Source organism: Mixophyes fleayi, chromosome 5 (assembly GCF_038048845.1).
Source record: "Mixophyes fleayi isolate aMixFle1 chromosome 5, aMixFle1.hap1, whole genome shotgun sequence".
Lineage (NCBI taxonomy): Eukaryota > Metazoa > Chordata > Amphibia > Anura > Limnodynastidae > Mixophyes > Mixophyes fleayi.
The window spans coordinates 7,964,369-7,987,488 of record NC_134406.1 but is presented as its reverse complement, the minus strand read 5'-3'; the positions used below and the strand labels follow the sequence as shown (position 1 = coordinate 7,987,488).

General features: G+C 41.4%; 1 protein-coding gene across 1 annotated transcript in view; it reads left to right on the top strand.

The window, feature by feature from the left end:
* The window catches only part of SLC45A4 (solute carrier family 45 member 4), a 91,545-nt gene that overhangs the window by 25,871 nt on the left and 42,554 nt on the right, over positions 1 to 23,120 (top strand). The window contains exon 2 of the mRNA XM_075211658.1: positions 14,023 to 14,654. Within this exon, the coding sequence (XP_075067759.1) occupies positions 14,423 to 14,654 (232 nt within the window). The 5' untranslated portion in view covers positions 14,023 to 14,422. The remainder of the gene's footprint in view (positions 1 to 14,022; positions 14,655 to 23,120) is intronic.

Here is a 23,120-nt window from a genome sequence, read left to right as displayed (position 1 = left end):
CAAAATATGAACGAATACATCATATTTTCATTTTCCTAGACACACACAAACTAGGCACGGTCTCTGGAATATCGTGTTTGTATCTGCCCTTTGAGCAAATATATATACACATGTATATCAAACAGGGCTTTTATATTGTGCTAAATGTGAACATGTCCTGGTATGTACATCCTCCCAGCACTCCCTTTTATTCCAGTAAAAGTTATGCAGAAAATACTCTCCCATTCGCTCTAGGGTGATGGTAAAATATGTTCGTTGTCTCGGTGTTGAATGGAATAAAGGTTTTACACAAGTTTCTGATCGCCTAGGGTTAGCTGCTGTCCTTTGACCGTTGGAGCTGAAGGCTTCTGAATACCCATGTGCTTCTTTGATATGTCTTTCTTAAAGGCTTCTTTCACTATGGTTCTTGTAGATGGACCAGGGCTCTGGAATGTTTGCACTAATACCCTCCTATCTGTCTCTATTGTTTCCTTCAGCCTGAACTGATGATTAATGTTGCAGTCCCATTAAAAAAAAAAGCCAAATATTCAAATGTTTATTGTTTTATTGAATATAAATCACTGTGGTTTAGGGTAAGAAGAGTTGTGGTGCTGGTCTTTTTTTTTTCCCCTACGTTATTTTCTGAAAATTGCTATTAATGATAATTTACAGTATGTCATGTGACTGCCGTGGTGTCTTCAGTCACATGACATATGATGTAGTGAGCGGAGAAACGGTTTAAACACTTGTACAGCGCACAATATGTGTCAGAAAATGTTGGTGGTCTTTTTTTTGCCACCAGTTGGGGTCTTAATTGCATTTTTGTGGTTTCCCGAGCACTGCCTGTACCGTTCGATTTTGCCGGGTAATAGGCATTTGGGTCAATGGACTGACTGGCATTGACCTACTGAATGTGAGTTAAAGAGCAAGTTCACAACTGCAAATCTGTGAAATCTGATAGAGCAAGTTGGGTGCAGATTACACAACATGATGTGGGAGCTCATGCAATGAGCAGTGCAGAGGTAATCAGGTCACCTCCTTTCTGCAACATTCTGATAATTGGGCATAGTCCCAATACCTTGATAACTACAAACCTTACTGCAGCATGTGAAGGAGTGTCATTATAACATACATAATAAAAAGACATAAAACCATAAAAATTAAACAGAGCGCCAGTAGAATTTAGTTGAACATATTGTGTAACACTGTAAAACGAGGTCACAACCTGGATCAGCAGATAAAAAAAATTGCAGCCCTGATAAATCTACGTGCGAGGAATTTCTAAAAGCTGTTAATGCAGAGAATTTTATTGCTTGAGCCAGCAACGGCTTGGAATAAAATGAAAGGACGGGGTTATGTACTAACCGAGAGCAAACGTGCAGTCACCAATCAATCGATGCTAATGGCAAAGCACAAAAGGAAAACTTTAACCTTCTGCATTGACTATTACAGTTTCCTTCTTACTGGTCTTCTGCTAACCAGACTTTCAAACCTACAAGCTGTATTTAATTCAGTTGCTGTACAAATTTTTCTCGCTAAATGTTCTGCTGCTCTGCTCTCCGTGCCTAAATCATACCTCCCAACTGTCCTGATTTAAGTGCAATAGTCCCGATTCTATGGGCTTTGTCCTGTCCGTTTGCATCTTTGTTCTGACAGGCAGAATGTTGGGCGTTACGTCCTGTTCATAGTTGGTGACCGCGGCAATAAATGGATTTTGAGAGGAGGAGGCAAAGGGCGATCATCATTTATTTATATAGCGGCAGCAAATTCCGTAGCGCTTTACAATTGGGAACAAACATTAATAAAATAATACTGGGTAATACATACAGACAGAGAGGTAAGAGAACCCTGCTCGCAAGCTTACAATCTATGGGAGTTTGAAACACAAGGGCACGTGTTACATCATATTACACACTGGACCAGCTATAAAGCAAAGGTAAAAGTATTGAGTGGGCTGTGTGTGTGGCAATGTTGGTCAGAGGGTTATTGTCTTGTGTTAGCTGTGTAGAGGGTGGTAATAGGGTAATCTAGGGAGATTAAGATGGGAGATTAAGATGGTGGTTGAGGAGATCGGCAAAGTTGGAATGTATGCTTACACTTGTCTCAAAATATCTCCCAACTCAACCTCTCTGTCCTCTGCCCAAGATCTGCGTCTCTCGTCCACCACACATTACCTGTTCCCATTCCCAAAGATTTCCGCATTTTTTTTTCCGGGGCTGTGCGATTCCTTCCCTTTTTGCTACAATACTGATGCTGGGGCCTTGGTACTGGGCGATTACCGCTCCTATACACAGCAATATAACACACTGCTGTTACTGTAGAGAGGACAAATGTGAGTACTGATAAGCAGGGTTTTCCATAGCGCTGCTTTGAATACAGTAACTGTTATAACGCAACGCTGTGACCTGTAATCCTCTGAAAGATGCAACGGAGACGGGGCGAGAGATGACGGGGGCACAAGCTGGTAAAATCTGTTTTTATAGTCAATATATGGCATAGTTATATGCTAGTCGTTATTACAGATATTATGTTACCTGCCAGCATGCTTCACCGTGCCCCCAAGAATCTGTGGTTGGCAAATTGTCCATGATAACATTGCTGGCACCTGACTTGTGGAGACATCGCTTCAGGCACGGTTTACATACATGTCTTCCTCTCCTCCCATAAGATCAGACTTGCTCTTAAATTGTGCTTATTCTGGCTTGTTACCGTATTTAGATTTACATGTCCTTACAGCTAGTAATTAAATCAGAGAGCTAAGCCGCTTTTAGTGAGAAATGTTGCCCGATTAATGAGCTGAGGCGATTACGAATTGTTCTGCATTTGTGCTCTGTTAATAAGTAGAATATTCTGCCGTCATCGCTGGTCCTGCGATTGTCACAGGGTCACTCATGTGCCTCTAACTGCCCCATCGCATTGGCTGCATATTGTTTTATGCAGATGTGTGTGTATGGAACCGCATACTTCACAACTTGTTGTGGCTAGGTCTGGTTGGGGCATGCCACTTTGGTTTGGGTACGTTTATATGATAATGGTAACCCCGACAGTTACTATAGCGATGTATAAATCCCGATTCTTACATGGCCGACCATAAATAAATCTAGACTGACCTTAAAAATGACACCTAACGTATCCGACACTGTTGAGCTAAATTCTGAAAAGAAGAAATGCAGAAGACGCCGTTTTGACGTCACTTAAAAGTGAGACTGTCCTATTAGCGGTTTTAAAGCAGCATCTAACTAATCTAACCTAAGGGTTAGGGTAACGGCGCGCAGGAAGTGGCATTCCTGCTTCAAAAACGCCAATATGACAGTTGCACTTTTAAGTGACTTCAAAACGGTCGGTCGTGTAAGTATCAGGTTTTTTATGTCGCTATAGTAACTGTCGGGGATATCATTATCGGAAAAATGACTTACACTGCCCCCCCTTCCCAGGAGTATGCCCAATTTCCAAAATGATTGGCCACCCCCAGCCCCTCCTCTGTGACTTTAGTGGGGGAGCAAAGCTGTCTCTTTGGAGAACTCTAGCATAATGTCCTGTGCAGGTACAATGTGTATCCTCTTTCATCGCTTCTCGGCCTTTCATATTTATACCTTTTTTTTGTTTTTGTTTTTTGTAAAGGAAAATACTATTTAAAATGTGAAATGTATTTATTAAATTTTATTGACTATTCTAAATTTGTGAGCTGTTCAAAAAAAAAACAAATGGCTTTGTCTCTAGGTCTCAGCCTGCCAGCTGTAATGTTGCTAAGTTGTCACTTGGTTGTCGATGCCCCTCCTCCTCTGTGCTTCAGCATGGGGATAAACTAGCACTGCCGTCTGGGAATCGTATCGGCCAGTAGTGCACTCAGACAGTCCCACATAGTAGATACAGATTTATTAACTCTATGCTGCAGAAAAATCCTGGGTCTAGAGATTTTAGACTGAAAATAAAATAAGGACAGGCCAATCACACAACTTTCAGTTCTTTTATTGAATATTTTCAAGTAGGCTGGTATGAAATAGAGAAGAAGCTGATTAGCATTGAAGATAGATTCCTGAAGATTTGTTGAACTAAACAGAATGTGCATGATTCTTTACAATGGAACCCCCCCCCCCCCAAATGTCTCTGTCAGCAGGTTTCTGCAACAATTTTGCAAGCTAGATAAAATCAAAATATGGGGAACTTTCTAGACACTTCCCTGTGATCTGTGGTGGCATCAAAGGAAGTAACATTAGAGTACTGAAGTAATTGTGTAAAGGCGAGAGGAAGTTCACCAGAGGCGGGCAAAGTGCTGGCAGAGTATAACTCAAAGTCTAGAATTCATCTATAGTGTATGAAAATATAAATACACAATTAGAAATTGTGATATGGAAATGTGGAAGTGGCGGTATGAAAAAATGTAATAGGTATGTATGTAAGTGGCTGGAATATGATAGTGTTACAATGAAGGCGGTAGGAGACGTGACGGTATGACATAACCTGTACACCCCCACTATATATATATATATATATATATATATATATATATATATATATATATATATATATATATATATATATATATATATATATATATATATATATATATATATATATATATATATGTGTGTGTGTATATATTCTAATATAATTATATAGATTCCATGTGAGGCAGCACTCAAAGATTTAAGACAAATTGTAGTTTGCATCCAAAGGGTGTATTTAATCCATTCCAATGTTTCAGTATAGTACTTTCCTCAGGGACATCATGTGAGTCTGACAGACATACTCAATGCATATAGTGCACAGCATAATTAACATGCCTTACAGCTGCTGCAATGTGAAATGCGTTGCCTATGTCTGCTCTGCCATCCCAGCATGCATTATACTATATGTAGTGAGTATGTTTGTCAGACTCACATGATGTGATAGTTCCCCTTTTGACAACTGATACTATTCTGCACATGGCAGTGTAGGAAAATCGTCTTTAGTTATTAATTCGGGATGCAGCCGTAAAAAATCCTGTAAAATGGGAGCAGATTAGAGACTTCTGTAATATAGTCACCCCCCGACATATTGCACTTTGAGGGAACGTTCACACCTATCCACTGATCCACATGCTAATGCCTGAAAAGGTGCATTCGGCCACCTGATCTTTCAGTACAATAGATTGATCTATAAATACACAATACATGAAAATGTATTGAAATATTGTCAATAGACATTACTGCCCACGATTTTCCCAGCATATGTGGAAGATTCGCTATTTTGGTATTTATTTACTGGGAAACCTGAGCACGGGATTGGCAATCTCTTGTTAGTACTGAATAGAGTTATATAATGTGTTTAAAATGTCAAGTAGCTTGAACGCCGCTCACTGATAACTGTCCCCCATTGTAAAGAAATTCCAGCAACGTAGAAATGTCATTCACGTAACCTTTCTTGTGTTTCATGTGTATAATAGGACCACAGACCTGACGTAACACTGACAGTGTCGGAGGGATTGGTACAATTGTCCACAAGAGCATGTAGCTGCCATCTCGGATGACTCTGGGTGGGTCGTACCTTGTGTTATCAGCCTTTACCTTGGTGTGCTCAGACTGACATTTACTGATGCAATTTCTATGTCATTACAAAAGTTATATTTAAGTGAAAGTAGCAGAATCTAGAGGGTTTGAGGACTGAAAATAGGGTGTGTGTAACCTTTCTCCAAGTCACCACCATTGGTGTGATAGATTCTGTGTGTCACCAAGGTGGCTGGAAGGTCAAGAATGACCCTGGCTGCAATTACAATGGAAAGTATTTAATGGACAGATTTAGGTCGTTCTGCTTTTCCATTACACATTACAACGTACTCTAAGCAGACAGGATGGGGATTGTGAAACCCTGCACCCCGTTATGGGCACAAGAGAAGCTGTGATAATACAGGACACCAATGTAGAGGCTGCAGGGAAATGAAGAGTACTAAGCTGGTTCCTGAACAAGCCTAATGAGTTCTTTATTGTTTTAGGGTGTAGAATATAACCCTTTGAAATCTGTACACATTTTACAAAAGGATCACAGACAAACTGGGTGGGCCTTACAGCTAAATCAGCAAGTGGTTTATATCCCATTGTTGAAGAAAGGACTGTCAATCATTCTTCTGTAATAACCCAAATGTGATCTCACAATGCGACCAGACCTGAAAAACAGAGATTAAATAGGGCTGAGCGTTACGTCATCACATTGCAAGAAATTGACTTTGCTAAAGCATTAAATGCAAATTTGATTCTGAAAATTGTTATTATGGAAATCCTAGTAACGTAAGCCTCTGGGGGAGGGAGGCAAAATTAATTATTTGTTTTTAAAGTCGAGCAGGTTTTGGCAAGCTGACTAATCCTTTTTGTAATCATTTCAAACTAATGAATTTACAGGGAAGTATTCTCTTATTTTATAAATGATGTTTTTTGTAGCTGATCTAAAACCTTGTATTGGACTCTTATTGGCTGAAATAAATAGCACTATTCATACAGCACCAAGATCTGTACAAAAGATCATAAACAATCAGGAAACATCACTTTAAATACACAGTTAATAAGTGGTAAGGTCCTACCCTTGTCCTCATTCTCTCTGTTGGGGATAATAGTAACCAGAATAAAGGAATGGTTATTATCCTTTTAGTGCCAGCACATGGCATGGATTATATTCACTCCTGTGCCGTTTCTCTATGAACGCCGTGTGGCAGGACAGTGTCTATGTAGGTGGTCATATTGGAGAAGAGTCATTGGTCAGACGAACTTCATGCTTAACTAGGGCTCGTTAGCGTGGTCAGAAGATGACCGCAAACATGAGCTAATAGATGTCATCTTCTGAGTTTATCAACATGACCAATAACAAACCGCTTTTTACAATGCCAGATATTCCCAATGATTTTGCAGCCTGTGCGACCAGCTAGAGGAAGGGGAGTAACATTTTGGGCATTAATGGAAAAGCTTCCTAATACCCCGAGCATTCTGGATAATCGATCTCATACCTTGTACATTATCAGATATTTATTCATCATGTTGGTTTTTTCTTAAAAACCTTACTTTTATTTTGTTATTTAGCCTTTTTATCCTATAGTACAACAAACAGGGGGCGGGATCCGTGTTCCTGTATAATGATAAATTTGCTAGTCAGTGCTGCCTGCGGGAATCAGATGAAACAAAGGGAAGTTCCAACCCTTCAGTGGAAACAGAGCACATATCAATTCTTGTATAAAACAAAACAAGGATTGCAACTCTTAGTAGAGACATTCAGCCTAATATTCATAGTTCCAGTCTCTAGGTGGACCAACCAAAAAGTGCAAGTTACAATGGAATCAATGGTCACCCTAGATACTTGAACTTGCGCTTATTGGTTGGTCCACCTAGAGACTGGGACTCTGAATATTAGGCTCTATCCTACCTTCTATATTGAAGCACTTGCTGTGCTTTTCAGCATCATCTCTATTAGATTATTACCAGAGGACTTATATATCACATCTTGGAACTGACCCAAGGACTGTACATTGTTTGTCTGTTGTTCCTAGCCATGTTGTTTGTACACTGCTTGATGCTGATGTGTTAGTTTGTTCACCAATGATTATGGTTGGATGTCTCTACTAAGGGTTGCAACCCTTTAGTTTTATGCAAGAATTGATATATGCTTTAATTCAGCATTTTTACTGTCATAACTGTTATTAAAATACCTGCCCGCCATTTGGACTATTGTGTACTGATCTGCGCCAAAGGAATTACCTCTATTTACAGCCTTTGTATCATATCTCAAGGTGTCTTAGAAGGGAAGATTCCAATCAGGTGTTCAAATGCTTGTTGATGGTTTATTGATGCTAATCTAGCTTTCTTGGGGCTCTGGTGTCCTTCAAACATATACTTGGCATTTGTTCATGTATATTATGGATCTACATTACATACACATTTGTGCACATTAACTGAAACACTTGCTAAGACTCTGGGCTCCCCCACAAGTGTTGCCTGTGGTTCATTGCACAGCAAAGTGGGATATAATCATTGCAAACTAGATGCGCGTGGGTGTACATATGGGTAGAATGCATTACACGGCTTTGTGGACCTTTAAATCTACATCTCATGTAAATGCGTTCCAAACCACAGCTACTAAGGAAATGTATACAAAGCACAAGCTGTTTCTGGTGCTGAAACTTAAGGTCAGGTTATTGTATGGAAAACGTACATTTCATTGTAAAGCTGCAATTACGTGGGAGAAATCCGCCTGGTTCGGGAACAGACTGTGCCAGACTTCTAAACTCTAACCAACTCCGCTATTATCTGTTCAGCTGACGATACCTGTCTGTTGTGATGACATTTAAATGAGCTTTTATTGCAGATCCCAGCGTATAGGAAGTGCTCAATTCAATACCGTTGTCATTTAACCCTCTGTGAAAGCAAGTGCTGTAATTAGGGAATTTAGTTTCTGCTATAATACTCATTAATTGCCTGACAAATGTGGTGGGCTTTTAAAAATAAAAATTGTTGATATGCAGTTTTCGTTGCAACCCCATTCAGCTCAGTTTCTTTATTTAGGCAGACATCATTGAGAAAGCTTATTCAAAAAGTCAAGTACATTTATATACAAATAGGCTACATTTTATTTCTGTTATGCAACATACAAGCATCCTAGTTTTTATCAGTATCCATTTGCCCAGAATTAAATCAAACCATACAAAGTGTTTGGAACCATAAACGTTCATCATTGGAGTGTACACACTAATGCGATATCAGGCCGGTCATTTATCGTGTGATTGGCCCGATAGTTGGGTGAAAAACCTGTATTGTGTACCCAGCCATAGTGAATAGTTGAACAATAGTGAACATTTCCTAACCAAATAAAGGCCACACTGGGAAATCAAGACATACAAATTTAGAATTACAAGCTAGTCTATACTTTAATGTTGTAATGATTTTGACCGTGGTTAAAGTAGTATGATTAGGGAATGTGAAAGAATCCAAGCAATGTAGTCAGGGCAAATCTAGAAAATTGGACAGTGTGAACCGTAATCACTATGGTTCCATCCTCCGTCGTATAAAATAGAGGTTGAAAGAATTTTACATGGCCTAACTAGAGTAGGGGTAGATTTATCAAACTTTCAGAGAAGGAAAAATGGAGGTGTTGCCCATAGCAACCAATCAGCTTTTAGCTGTCATTTATTTAGTACATTCTAGAAAATGATAGCTAGAGTCTGATTGTTTGCTATAAGCTCCACTTTTCCTTTTCGGAAGGCTCAATAAATTACCCCTAGGTGGAAGTACAATGTAGTTGTACACTGGACCATGTACACTTATGTTGTGTGTACGATGACGCTCCGTGATTGAGACTTCTAGAGATCTGTTCCATGCTTTGTTTTAAAACCTGTTTTTCAAGACGGCCAAATGTATGGCATGAATGGAGGGATCGGGGATATTTCTAGATTCCTGGAATTTTGTACAGGGAATTGCATATTTAAGTGATTGTATTAAAAATTCATCCCCTGTATGAGGGTGTTGCAGTCAGTAGATTTCTGATGTGTTGACAATTATTGACCAGTTTTTTAACGACCATAATATCAATAAAGTTTGTTTTAAAATCAACAGAAAGTGAAAGCAAAGAATTGAGGTGACCACACCATTCAACAGGAGGTGTCGGTGCCAGACGACCGCAAGATCAGAGTCAATAGTCTGCTTGTAAAAGAATGTATGTGTAGAGAAAGAGATTTTGTAGTCATGCATGAAAAGGTTGGGTACAGACAGCGCCACATTACTGCACGTGGATTAGTAACCCGATGAAAGGTCTTTTCGCATATAAGATCATACTATGCCAGGGTCATAATAAGTAATGTGTACACCACCTGTCGGGTGAAAAGTTGTCGAATTGAATCTAAAAATCGGTTGCCACACTCCCGTGGACAATACATCAAGGCAACACGGTAGTTTGCCGGCTGAGTTACGAGTCCTTGGCAGAGTATATTATTGAAATAATTGGGTATAAAGATAATTTGATATTATGAAAGATCTGTATCTATTTCTGAAAATGTTGGCATTAATAAGGGTATGATTTGCTGAGATGTCCTGAAGTTGTGATAACAGTTATGATAATTGGTATAATTCTGGAACACAGTTTAATCGCTCTATTTTGAAGACTAGATGGTAATGTCTGGGAACTTGGTGTTTGTAATGCTTCCCTTTTACATGGGAGAAGTTATGCCTCTGATGTTTGGCTGTATCTTGCTTTAGCAACCTTCACGCATCCTTAAATCGCTATATATCTCCATCCTGCTCTCTTATTCCTCTGCCATGTTAAAAAGATTGGTGCTCCTCTAACAGCAGATTTATAGTGCTTTATAGGCTTGCTTAACAAATTGGTGGATTAACAAGGTAAGGGATAGTGATTTCACAGCAGCTCAAATTACTGCAATCTCGGCTTTTTGAATGAGTTTATATCTGTATACAGTCCTAAAGATTTAGCAAAAGTTTTTGCTGTAATGGAGTGAAGAAATAATACTATTTTTACTAGTGATGCAATGCAATCACAGAACAATGTAAGATAAATACCTTTTTCTAGAGCTCTCCCTAAAGTCACACATCCTCGTTCTCTGTATCAAACAAGTGATACTTATTTTGTAGACAGGACATGGAGGAAGTCACATGTGTTGGCAGCTGTAATTCAGATATTAATAAACAGGACAATAGAGGAAGTTGTTGATTTCAGTATTCTTGTTTCATGTGTAACAAATGGTAACATCCTAATCTTTCTCTGACCTTTCAGAGTAATCGAGCAACATAGGAAAAAAGTCTGGAAACATTGGAATATTTGTGGCTGTTTGTAAATGAAACAATGAAATTATTTTACTTGGTACCATTACACATCCTCAATATTCCACAGATGTTAAACCATTTTTGTTTGTGTTTATTAAGTACACGTTGCCTTCAGCTCACATAGTATGAATTATTTTTTATTCTACCTTTTCATGCTGAGGAAGGAGAGACAGTCACTAATTCTAGCAGTGTCAAAAGGAAGATGACCTTGGCTATTGAAGCGTTTCTAGAAAGATAATCCTATCCGCACTTTTTATTGTAGCACAACGTATTGCTAGACAAAACACCAATGGTGTTTTAAAGACAACAGTATTGTTTCTTAAATAGTGGCACTTTAGAATTAGTTTTGCAGGTCGATCGGAACATTGTTACTAGTTCTTTATGAAAAGTGTTATGGGTACTGGAGTGTAAATACATTTTATGTATGCTAAGACTGCTAAATATTACCAGAATGTGCTACAGCCTCTAAGGAAATACATTTAGACCTCTTTTTAAAATGTTTCTGAAGTTTTAATGAACATTTGGAGATTCCAGTTAATTGGCTGACACATTTCCCCCCTGTTTCGTGTGCAAAGTGTGTATTCTAAGGACTCGCTCTGTCACCATCGAGTCCTCTTGAGTTTACTTACTCGCCCTTCCTCTAACAACTAGTACAATAACTCTGGGCTTCCTGAGCACAGGACCTGGGGATGACTGAGGTGTGTAGGATTAGTCAGCTCTGAGTCAGTAGCTGGAAGCAATGTCTACAAAATAATCAAGGATAGAAAACTCCCAGTGGAAGTTAAGAGATTGCTTCTATGAGAAGAGATTCACGGTATAGGCGTCAGTGCTCAGGAAGGGGAGGTAATGCCACCACTGTATGTTCTGCTCCACATGAGTGATGAGAACATTCGTGGAAGTATGGTGGAAATAGGACAAAACCAGCAAGAGGAAGGCTGCGTCCTATCAGGATTCATAATCTGTATGTTCCTGGCCAGGACCCAAAAGACATAGGTGATTCAGCTCTGTGACCTATTAATTAATAATGTACTGGGATCTTAAATAAATATATGTATGTGTATATATATATATATATATATATATATATATATATTTAGTGTGTACTACACTTTATCTTCTCACATCATCAAATCATGATTGATTTATTCATGATCTCTTAACACTGAATAAACAGATGAAAACTTTGTAATCTCCAAAAGACAAAACAAAACAACAACTCTCTTTCTTAATTACAAATATTTATTTTATGAAACTTTTGTTTGTGCAGTGCAAACATATCATGCAGTGCTTTCCAGAGAATGTTTAATCATTCATGTCAGTTCCAGTAGATCGTACATTCTACGTAACGATGACCGGCCAGGAGGTTCAATGTGTCCAGTTTAACTCCGTTTAGCGCAAAATGCCTCTCACTTGCACTAAAACACCCCTCAGCCCCCCTCACCCCTCATATTCCCCTTGTTTCTCACACTGACACAAAATGCTCCTCCTATTGCAACTCAGCCCTCACTGGGGTTATGAGTGAACCACTGCTAATAAACTTATAAACACCTGCCTAAAAACCTTGCTTTAATCACACAGATCTTTATCACGGAGGAAGAAAGGAGTTCACATGGTACAGACTGCGCGTCTCTGCTCAAATGCGCTGCGTGACCTTCCTGTGCGGAAGAGGTCATGTGATGTGGATGTTGGCGGCTTCAGGCAAATGAGAAAATCAAGTTTATGACTTGCTGAGCTTCAGCCTCGGCCCCCGTTCATACACTATTCAGTAAGAGGTGGGCCACGGATGAAGCTTGGTGATGCATAAAGTAGGGAATATGAGTTGGGGCCAACGGGCAAAAAGCAGAGTGACTGGGGCTATAGGTGAAGGCTTGGAAGACCATATGCGGGCCTTGGGCTCTCTGTTGCCCATCAGTGGTCTGTTCTCTGAGCCACACGATGAAGCTCTTGTTTGCAGGTGCCGTGGGACACAGACAGACTTATTTTGAAATAAATGGAAATAGTTTAATTGTACCCAGGTGGGCTCCAATCGATTAATTAGGTGACCTCTGATGACAACTCATATCTGTAGCTTATCATAAAGGGTGAATATGTATGTAATTACGTATTGTCTTTTATTTATTTTTAATTCAGAAAAAGCTGCTAGTTTTTTTTTTTTTAATTGACATTGTTGATCAGTGGAAAACTCTTGAATAAATGTATTTTGATGCCACAACGCAAAGAAATTAGAGTGAATGCTTCTGGGGTTGGTTTTTGGGGAGCACCATGAATGTCATTGTGATCCACGTATTGTGTGTTGACCCAGAGATGAAGAAACTTTGTCTTGTATATGTTGTTATCGCTTCTGTAATTCATATTGAGTTGTCCGTATATTCTCCCTACGCCGGAAGTCCCGAGTTAAAGCTTAATATGCCATAACAGTATAAATCAGAGGTTCGTAAACCTGATTATCCGATCTACAATGCAATCTCTTGTAAAACGCCTCTTTTGGTGTCTCAAAACTATGATCCGCGGAGACTTGGTTACACTCCTCTAGATTATGTACAATGTTACCCTATTATTTATTTATTAACTGTTATTTATATTGTGCCTACATATTACGGAGCACTTTACATCATTTTTAGTTAGTGACATCAGTCCCTCTTCCCGTGGCGCTTACAATCTATATTCCCCACCACATGGACACTCACACACAAGGGTTTATGTCATCACAAGCCAGTTGTCCTAGCAGTGTGTTTTTTGGAGTTTGGGAGTGAACCTTAGCTCCCAGAGAAAACCCACAAAACACGGGGAGAACATATAAACACCACACGGATAGGGCCACAGTTGGAATTGAACCCATGACCCCAGTGCAGCGAGGCAGCAATACTAACCAGTGTGCCACCCTGTGAGTGGCCTTCATACTATTTGGGTTTCATGGGATTTCCAGTATTCTATTATGTACGCAGTGTGGTAAACATGCCAGGAGCAACTTAATGTTTTGATTTAAACATTTTACAAGCTCAATCTGTGCATTGGATGAGCTAATTGCTCCTACAAAGACCGTCTTTTCATACAACGCCTCCCTGTCTAAAGAATGTATTTCTTATCGTTATCATAGATTGTAAATTTGTTTTTTTTTTAAACCACGATCACAGGATATTTTTATGAAACTCATTAGTTCCACATCTCTTGCCAGCGGCCTGGAACTTCACCAGCAGAATCCACTTTTCCTGCTTCCCGCTGTAACACTGTCTCTGTTTCATTTGGTTTTCAGATTAATCAGTCACTCGATGGGGATTAACAGTGCATCACCTGTGTGTGTCGCCTTCCTACCCTGCAAAAGCAAGACCAAGAATTTTACCACTTCTTCTATAGAAATTATGAAACTGGTATTAACTGAATGGCAATTATGGATTTTTAACTCTAATTCACAGTAAACCATTAAGCCATATGATTGAATTAGCACCAAATACCGTTCTCTCTCGCGCAGCACCTTATTTGCAAAGTTGCGTCAACGTCTACTTGAACACAGTGGAATATAAGTATTAATTGCATGAGGAACGTGACGAAAGCTGAACAAAACAAAAAAAATATTTATCTTTGAAGATATATAGTATTAATATTTATATAGAATCTAGGAATATACATATATATATATTTTTGTGGTGACGAAGATGGCCCCTCAAAATGCTGACTCGGAATCTATGCAAGTTCAGGACCTTCCTTTGACCAAGTTGAAGAAGGACGAGACCAAGGAGATCGAGAGCAGGGACGAGAATCTAAGCGAGAGCTCCATTGACCGGATCCCTGTCCGTCTCTGGGTGATGAATGGCGCCGTGATGTTTGGTAGAGAATTCTGCTACGCGATGGAGACTGCGTTGGTGACACCGGTTCTGTTGCAGATTGGTAAGTGTGTGTCTTGTGTAGAATCGATTGTATAGGATTAAATCAAGTTGGATCACTGATTTAACATCAGATTAGCAACAGCTACTTATTCAAAATAATGAAAATGCTTTCTGTGCCCACTTTGCCACCTGATTTCACGCCCAAAATAGTGTTGGGCCAGGCAAAAGACAGGTGTTTTATATGTAACTGACCACCCTGTGTTGATTCCCACTATCAAATTGGTGGCCCAACGGCATTTAACCCTTGCAAAACTACAGCTACTTCTTAAAAATGCTCAATATGCTATCTGTGCCCATTTTCATGCCCAAAACAATGTTGGGCCAGACTAAATACTATTGCAGTTTGTATAAGGGACACCCTTTAGTGTTACTCTAATTTGAAATCAGTGATCCAACTTGGTTTAATCCTTTAAAAATAAGCTTTTCTAAATAAGAAGCCGGAGCATGAATAAGAAGCTAACTTCAGCCTCGTCTTGGGAGAAAGGTAAAATGATCCCACCAGCCTAGAGACCTATGTTCTGTTATTTAATTGTCTTTGTATGTTATGGATATAACTTGGTTACGGCAATCCAGGAGTTTTGATCCAGTGATTGTAATGTTAATGTTGTTACAGCCTTGGTTCATAACAATAAGGGCCCACTAAGCCTAAAACACCACCTATCCTCTATACAACAGCCAATTCATATGGGAATGGGGTAGGAGGATATTTTCCAACACACAGCAGACTTCCTGTCAGCAAATCCTAATTGAATGACACTGCATCCAGCCTCTCTTAGCCACAGGAAATATCTGATAAAAGAGAGTAATAGCTTCTGCTTGGCTAAATAGCATAATGCATCATATGGACAACTTTGTACTTATATATTTAATACTATTAGGGTTTTTGAATAAGATTATTAAGTACAGATTTTTCTTAACCGACAGTGTCTTATAAAAACATTTATGCAACAAGAATTTCGGTGTTAGAAGAAATGTCTCAGATGAAGTTACAGTTTTACAGCGGGGATTGTCTCGTTTGTTTGCACATATTTGACCACAATTATGACTTTATGAAGTATTTTAACGTTGCTATGTCATGCAAATAATAGAGGACACTAGCTGTAGAAATGCTCTTTCATTGTTTGTGCAGGGAAGTCTGACAATATTGTCATTCATTGACCGTGAGTTTGCACGCAGCGGGTGGTCATGAGTGGTCTTTCCCCCCCCCCCTCCCCCAAACACATTTATTATAGATTTATTGGCCTTTTAAATGGAGATAAGGTTCTGAGCACTTCGGTATTTGAAACAGCAAGTAATCATTCTTTTAAATACCTCCCCAGTGTTACATTTGTGATATGGTGAGGACAGGATTGATGGGCGATGACCTGGAAAATGAGCAGGGTTAGTACTGATGCCACCTGTCTGTGTAATGGATTATAGGTTACTTACCTGCGCTGGGAATGTCCATGAAATATTAACATGAGCTGTACTGATGTCATGTTCTGTTCAGCAGAATTTTTTTTAGAAAATGGTTTAGTTACCAATGGGCCTGGAGAGAGAAATGTTAGGTGGATTTTATTTACGTAAAGGCGATTTTGATTTTTGGTGCGCAGGATACAAGAGAGAGAAGTGAACATACCAGTTTTTGCTGCCAAGAAGACTTTATTAAAAGTGTAGTTGTTGTGCATGTACACCACGGAGGCAGCCAATCACATCAGTCATAACTATTATATGAGTCGCTGATTCATTATAACGCGATAGACCGCATTCTCAGGAATCGTTCGGCCCACAGAATAGCAGCATCAACTGCGTAAATGTGGTAGGGGCTCCTATTTAGTATTAAATTAATGGGCTGGAAATTGGTACAGGCCACAGAATGACTTCATCCCCCATGTGTCGGTGTCATGTACACTTTAAGTTATGTTATTTACAATATCACCTCATCCCCTTGTCAACTTATCCATTTCTAATAATGGGCACAAATGAATGACGCAGATTCTGTGGCGGTTTGAGAGAAGTTGAGATTCTAAACTCATAGCACCTGATTCACGTCCAAACGCAACTTGCACGTAAGTTGTGTTTTTAAAAAGAGCGCCTAGTTCCGGCCGTGTTAAAATCCAAGAGTATCTCAAGATACGTTTCCATTTGAATATGGATGGAAGTAAACTCTGTACTGGGAACAGACTGCATTATACGCATAATAAAATGTCACCTGAGCTTAAGTTATGGCCTTCTGTTTAGTTTCCTGTGCATGTCAGACCTGTCTGTAAGCTTTTTGCAGGATGAAATTCGGAGCCTAAATATCTGATAAAATAGGACAATTGAGTACAGAATACAGATTTATTTCACACCCTAATCACACATGTAAAATACTGTTATATTAGAAGGCTTAGCGGCTTCTTAGTAACTTGTATTAAAGATGCATTATGTGTGCTTATTTAGGGTTCTGTAGGGAAAACAGACGTATTGTACATAGTAAAATATTCAGCACACTGGCTGATTCACATTCATTTAGTGTAGTTTAGTAGTAATTCTAGCTGAAGGCAAAGTAATGAGTTAGTGTGTGTCCTGTTTTAACCTTCACACTGGAATACCATGTAATAGCTCAATGTAATGCTATACAAATATATTCTTGAGAATATTCTGCTTTTTTTGTTTTTCTTTCTTTATTACTGGAGCTATGTTTGATGCTGGGATCGGCTCTATTTATATCAGTGAGAATTACCCCCTAGTGCTGCGTCTCCAGTAAGTATAGTGCATGGCGAGTTCACCCTCTGGATTCCAGGTGCCCTCTCTGTTCAGTGACGGAGCATGATGGCACCAAAGACATTTCATCACCATCACTAAAGGAGGTTATCCGGTTTGTCGAGGGCCAGAAAAGCACTTGTGCACCTGCCAAGAAAGCAATAGACAATCATATATTGCAACACGTTCTCTCCTGGCAGCTCTCTGACTTTATATTTTAATAAGTTGTCTCCATTATCCAGTGTGGAAAATGTGAAAATAGGACACTGGTGAGGCTGAAGCAGCTGCCGGGAGAGCTGATACCGTGCGTCTCCTGCATTTGAGAAGCGGTGTAAACGTGATACGCTGGATGGTACCTCTGCCTGGGTCACAGGTGCTGGTTACATGTCCTGGCTGTGTACTCTGCTGTCTGTATATCCTCACAATAATAACTGTAAGACTTGTATTGCAATAACCATCTAGAGCATTAGAATACATGTAATATTTTGGCCAGCTTGTGACCCCCTTCACTCCACCTCCCGAAGAATATGTATGTTACACAGAATTTAAAGTATAGAAACATAAGTTGCTTAGCCCCCCTATCGCTCTCTTTCCCTCCCCGCTCCTCTTCTCTATACAGCCGTTTCCCCCCCCCTGCAGTTCTCTCCCTTACCTCTAGAGACTGAGGGTAGATTTATCAAACATTATAAAAGGAAAAGTGGAGATGTTGCCTATAGCAACCAATCAGATTCTAGTTATCATTTATTTAGTACGTTCTGCAAAATGACAGCTAGAATATGATTGGTTGCTATAGGCACCATCTCCACTTTTAACACCCGCCGGAAACTCACAGCTTGATACATTTACCCCTAGGTATCATTATATAGAATGTACTGGATTAATGACAGCTAGGATCTGATTGTTTGCTATGGGCAACACGTCCACTTTTCCTATTTAGAAGATTTGCTAACTCTGGGGATGGCTGTGATGCTGAAAATGAAATGAGATGTTATGCTGTTTCAATTCTGCCCTGTTGTACTAATAACTTGTCTCACTAATAAGCTTAGAATGTTGAATGAGCTATATATGTGTATAAAGGGGAGTTTGCCAGCAGATAGAATGATTTGACTCCCTTTCCTAACATGGTCACCTATATTCCTCAGGCGTTATCAAACTGGAGGGACCTCCCTCTCTCCCCCTCCCCCTCTTTCTCGCTCTCTCTCGCGCTCTCTCTCTCGCGCTCTCTCTCTCTCGCGCTCTCTCTCTCTCTCGCGCTCTCTCTCTCTCTCTCTCGCGCTCTCTCTCTCTCTCTCGCGCTCTCTCTCTCTCTCTCGCGCGCTCTCTCTCGCGCTCTCTCTCGCGCTCTCTCTCGCGCTCTCTCTCGCGCTCTCTCTCGCGCTCTCTCTCGCGCTCTCTCTCTCTCTCGCGCTCTCTCTCTCTCTCGCGCTCTCTCTCTCTCTCGCGCTCTCTCTCGCGCTCTCTCTCGCGCTCTCTCTCTCTCGCGCTCTCTCTCTCACGCGCTCTCTCTCTCTCGCGCTCTCTCTCGCGCTCTCTCTCGCGCTCTCTCTCGCGCTCTCTCTCCCCTTCTATGATAATTTTACGTTGCTGCTACAATGTGTTCTTCTTTATCCTTTTTGTTCTCTGTATAATGGACCAAATCCTAAAAGGTAACTTTTCAGCCCTCGCCTTGAATACTCACAGCAGGGCCCATTACTAGACAAGTACACTATGTTAAGGACATCTTTTATTGAGGCTTGGGAAACCTTTGGCGTTTCTACTGCTGTTGTGAAACTACAATTCCCAGCATGCCTTGTCAGCCTGAGATTGTGCTTTATAGAAGCACTAATCTTGTGTAAGAGCAGAGTAATGTGTACATAATTGCTGGGATTTGAAGATACATTGTCCATATTTTAATGTCTTTCTTGATAGCTTCTTTCTCTATGACTTGTATCTGTATATTGCAACAGACACCTGAGATTAGATGCTGGGCACGGACCTGAATTCTAATGGCCTATTATGATCTAGCACGTTCAGTGTCGCAATGGCAGATTTGTGTAATCCAAAAAACAATGAGTCATGATAGCATTCGTTCCGGCACATTCTCTGAGCTGGTGGAAATTTCCACTGCAACACTTTCTTATCAGGTGCTTGAAGTTCCTTTCAACAAGCGAAGATTTCTGTTATAAAAAAAAAAGAAAAAAGAAGGGAGTGTGTGAATGTGTAACACAATAACGAGCTGGCACTGCTACTGTCCAAATGCAGCCAAAACAATGGTGTGATCACAGAAGTTCTGTGTCGGAGTTCCACCCAGCTGGGCCCTGTTCCGGTCAAGCCCTCCAATGTTTACTTTGATATTACACGTAGGCATGTATTCAGCTGCAAAATGGGTTTCTGCGATTAAAGTTTATGGGTATAAAAGCTTCTAAAACCACAATTTAAGTATGTGGACCTGTTTCATCAAGGTACGTATCTGCCGATTTTGAGTGTATCGTCTGCAAAATCACTCTGTGCCTGCGCAGATCCGGGACATACGGACAAACGCAAAGGACACTTACTACAACCTACGATTTCCGGGAGTGAACTGGACGTGTTTCCATAGTCAAGGTACAGTAAGGGCGTGCCAAACTCTAGCGCACGCAGCCCCTTTCGAATCCAGCTCTTGTCAAACTCAAAGTTACTTGTTATTCTGCTATATATATATAGGGCTAGTCTAAGTCCTGATCAGTAGTGATGACAGTCTCGTGTGCATGCTATAACATGTGTTTGCAATCATGAGCAACTGTAAAAATGTACTTTATGCTCAGTAGACATTGAGAACATCCTAATAGCTGTGTGTTTCATGGAAATATAATGTTAAAAAAAAATAACTTTTTTTTTTTAACTGTTTTATCATTAATGTTTATATTATGAGCAGGTGACAATAATTCACATAGCTGTTGAACATATCCTGCAGAGTATTGTGTAGTAGAGCACAGCAGACCTGTCCCCGAATTCAACAGCGCACGTATCTTCATGTCCGTTCCTGGAATACATCATCTAAATACTAAATGCAAGTTGCGTGCCTTGATGGATCAGGCCCTATATGTATAACCCTTCATAGGTTTCCCCAAGCAGTGTTTGTAGGTTGGTGCCTCCTGCCTCTCGGTGGCCGGATGGCCTCAGTTATGAAGCCTGGATTCCGATTCCATTGCTGGTAGCTACGAAGAACTGACTAAACTTAACCAGGAACTATAGAGACTCCCATTTCATTAGGGGTCTAAACATAAAAAAAAAACCTTCATCATTTGGGAGCACTCCCCACCCCCCAGCTATGTAGCATTTATATGGCTAAAAACAAATTGCTCCTATGAGGTTCTCCTCATGTACAGCCTATGTTCTGTTCTTATTCCATCCATCATCAGACACTTTCATAATGAATCCTACAAGTGGGTGGGTCCTTTTTGTTGAGTATTTATGAAGAATACGCAGCTTAGGTGAGTAATCCAATGTGTTCCTACTTTTGTCATAACACATAAAGAAATATTGCTAAAAAAATAAAACTGCCTGAGAACTGAATGAAAGCAACACTCAGGGCTAGATTTACTAAGCTGCGGGTTTGAAAAAATAGGGATGTTGCCTATAGCAACCAATCAGATTCTAGCTATCATTTTGTATAAGGTACTAAATAAATGAAAGCTAGAATCTGATTGGTTGCTATAGGCAACATCCCCACTTTTTCAAACCCGCAGCTTAGTAAATCTAGCCCTCAGAGAGCTTGTAGGTTAACGAGTGATACAGCCACCATGTGACATTAATATATAGCAGAGGCTGTGTGCTGCTTAGAGGAATAATATGCATGAAATAACTAAAGTCTTTATACGTAATTAAACATTTCCACCATGCTCTGTCATTCCTCTGCAGCAGGCTGCCATGATGGGAGGGAGTTGCTTCTCTAGCACAGTAAACACAAAGTGACTGAAGGCTTAGCAGACTTGCTTTACTGAATTGCACTGTATGGATTAATAGATTCATACACAGGGGCCTGTGATGTCACAGAAGCTCAGCTGACTGCAATCTCAGATTTGTGACCTGTATCCGATCCCAACAGGACACTGTAATAAATGTGTGGGAGGAGCTTTCTCCATCTGTTATGGTGGAAGCTATACTACACTATATATTTTACCAGTGTCAGGGTAACACCGAACAATCGATTTGATCTTTTTGGATGATATATGAAAATTACATTTTTGGGGTTCAGTGGTCATTTAAACGCTTTGTTTATTATTTTATCATAGCCTCGGCCATTATGGGGAGGTTTGGCAGGATAGGGAGAGCGTTCTTCCTGCAAAAGGATTTCAAGGTTTCATAGAAAACTAAACTAAAAATAAATGTTACTTATATATAGAGTATACGGTTTTACGTGTTTATTTTTTAGGGAGTTTTGTGTTTATTCCAGGGTATCACGGGAGTGAACAGAGTGCCTGGGGGAGGCGAGAGTGACAGGTGACAGGATTCAGGGGGTGAGGGGAGGTTGTCAGTGAGAGGATGCAGGGGACTCGGAAGGTGTCAGGTGAGAGGATGCAGGGGAGTGGGAGCGTGGCAGGTGAGAGGATGCAGGGGAGTGGGAGCGTGGCAGGTGAGAGGATGCAGGGGAGTGGGAGCGTGGCAGGTGAGAGGATGCAGGGGAGTGGGAGCGTGGCAGGTGAGAGGATGCAGGGGAGTCGGAGCGTGGCAGGTGAGAGGATGCAGGGGAGTGGGAGCGTGGCAGGTGAGAGGATGCAGGGTAGTGGGAGGGTGGCAGGTGAGAGGATGCAGGGGAGTGGGAGCGAGGCAGGTGAGAGGATGCAGGGTAGTGGGAGGGTGGCAGGTGAGAGGATGCAGGGGAGTGGGAGGGTGACAGGTGAGAGGATGCAGGGGACTCGGAAGGTGTCAGGTGAGAGGATGCAGGGGAGTGGGAGGATGTCCGGTGAGAGGATGCAGGGGAGTGGGAGCGTGGCAGGTGAGAGGATGCAGGGGAGTGGGAGCGTGGCAGGTGAGAGGATGCAGGGGAGTGGGAGCGTGGCAGGTGAGAGGATGCAGGGGAGTCGGAGCGTGGCAGGTGAGAGGATGCAGGGGAGTGGGAGCGTGGCAGGTGAGAGGATGCAGGGGAGTGGGAGCGTGGCAGGTGAGAGGATGCAGGGGAGTGGGAGCGTGGCAGGTGAGAGGATGCAGGGTAGTGGGAGGGTGGCAGGTGAGAGGATGCAGGGGAGTGGGAGCGAGGCAGGTGAGAGGATGCAGGGTAGTGGGAGGGTGGCAGGTGAGAGGATGCAGGGGAGTGGGAGGGTGACAGGTGAGAGGATGCAGGGGACTCGGAAGGTGTCAGGTGAGAGGATGCAGGGGAGTGGGAGCGTGGCAGGTGAGAGGATGCAGGGGAGTGGGAGCGTGGCAGGTGAGGATGCAGGGGAGTGGGAGCGTGGCAGGTGAGAGGATGCAGGGGAGTGGGAGCGTGGCAGGTGAGAGGATGCAGGGTAGTGGGAGGGTGGCAGGTGAGAGGATGCAGGGGAGTGGGAGGGTGTCAGGTGAGAGGATGCAGGGTAGTGGGAGGGTGTCAGGTGAGAGGATGCAGGAGAATGGGAGGGTGGCAGGGGAGAGGATGCAGGAGAATGGGAGGGTGGCAGGGGAGAGGATGCAGGGTAGTGGGAGGGTGTCAGGGAGAGAGGAGAGGTGTCGGGTGCCATGAGAGAAAAGAGCAGCCTACACAACATGTGACCCCCACTGCATATTAGAGTGAGGCTCCGCAGGAGAG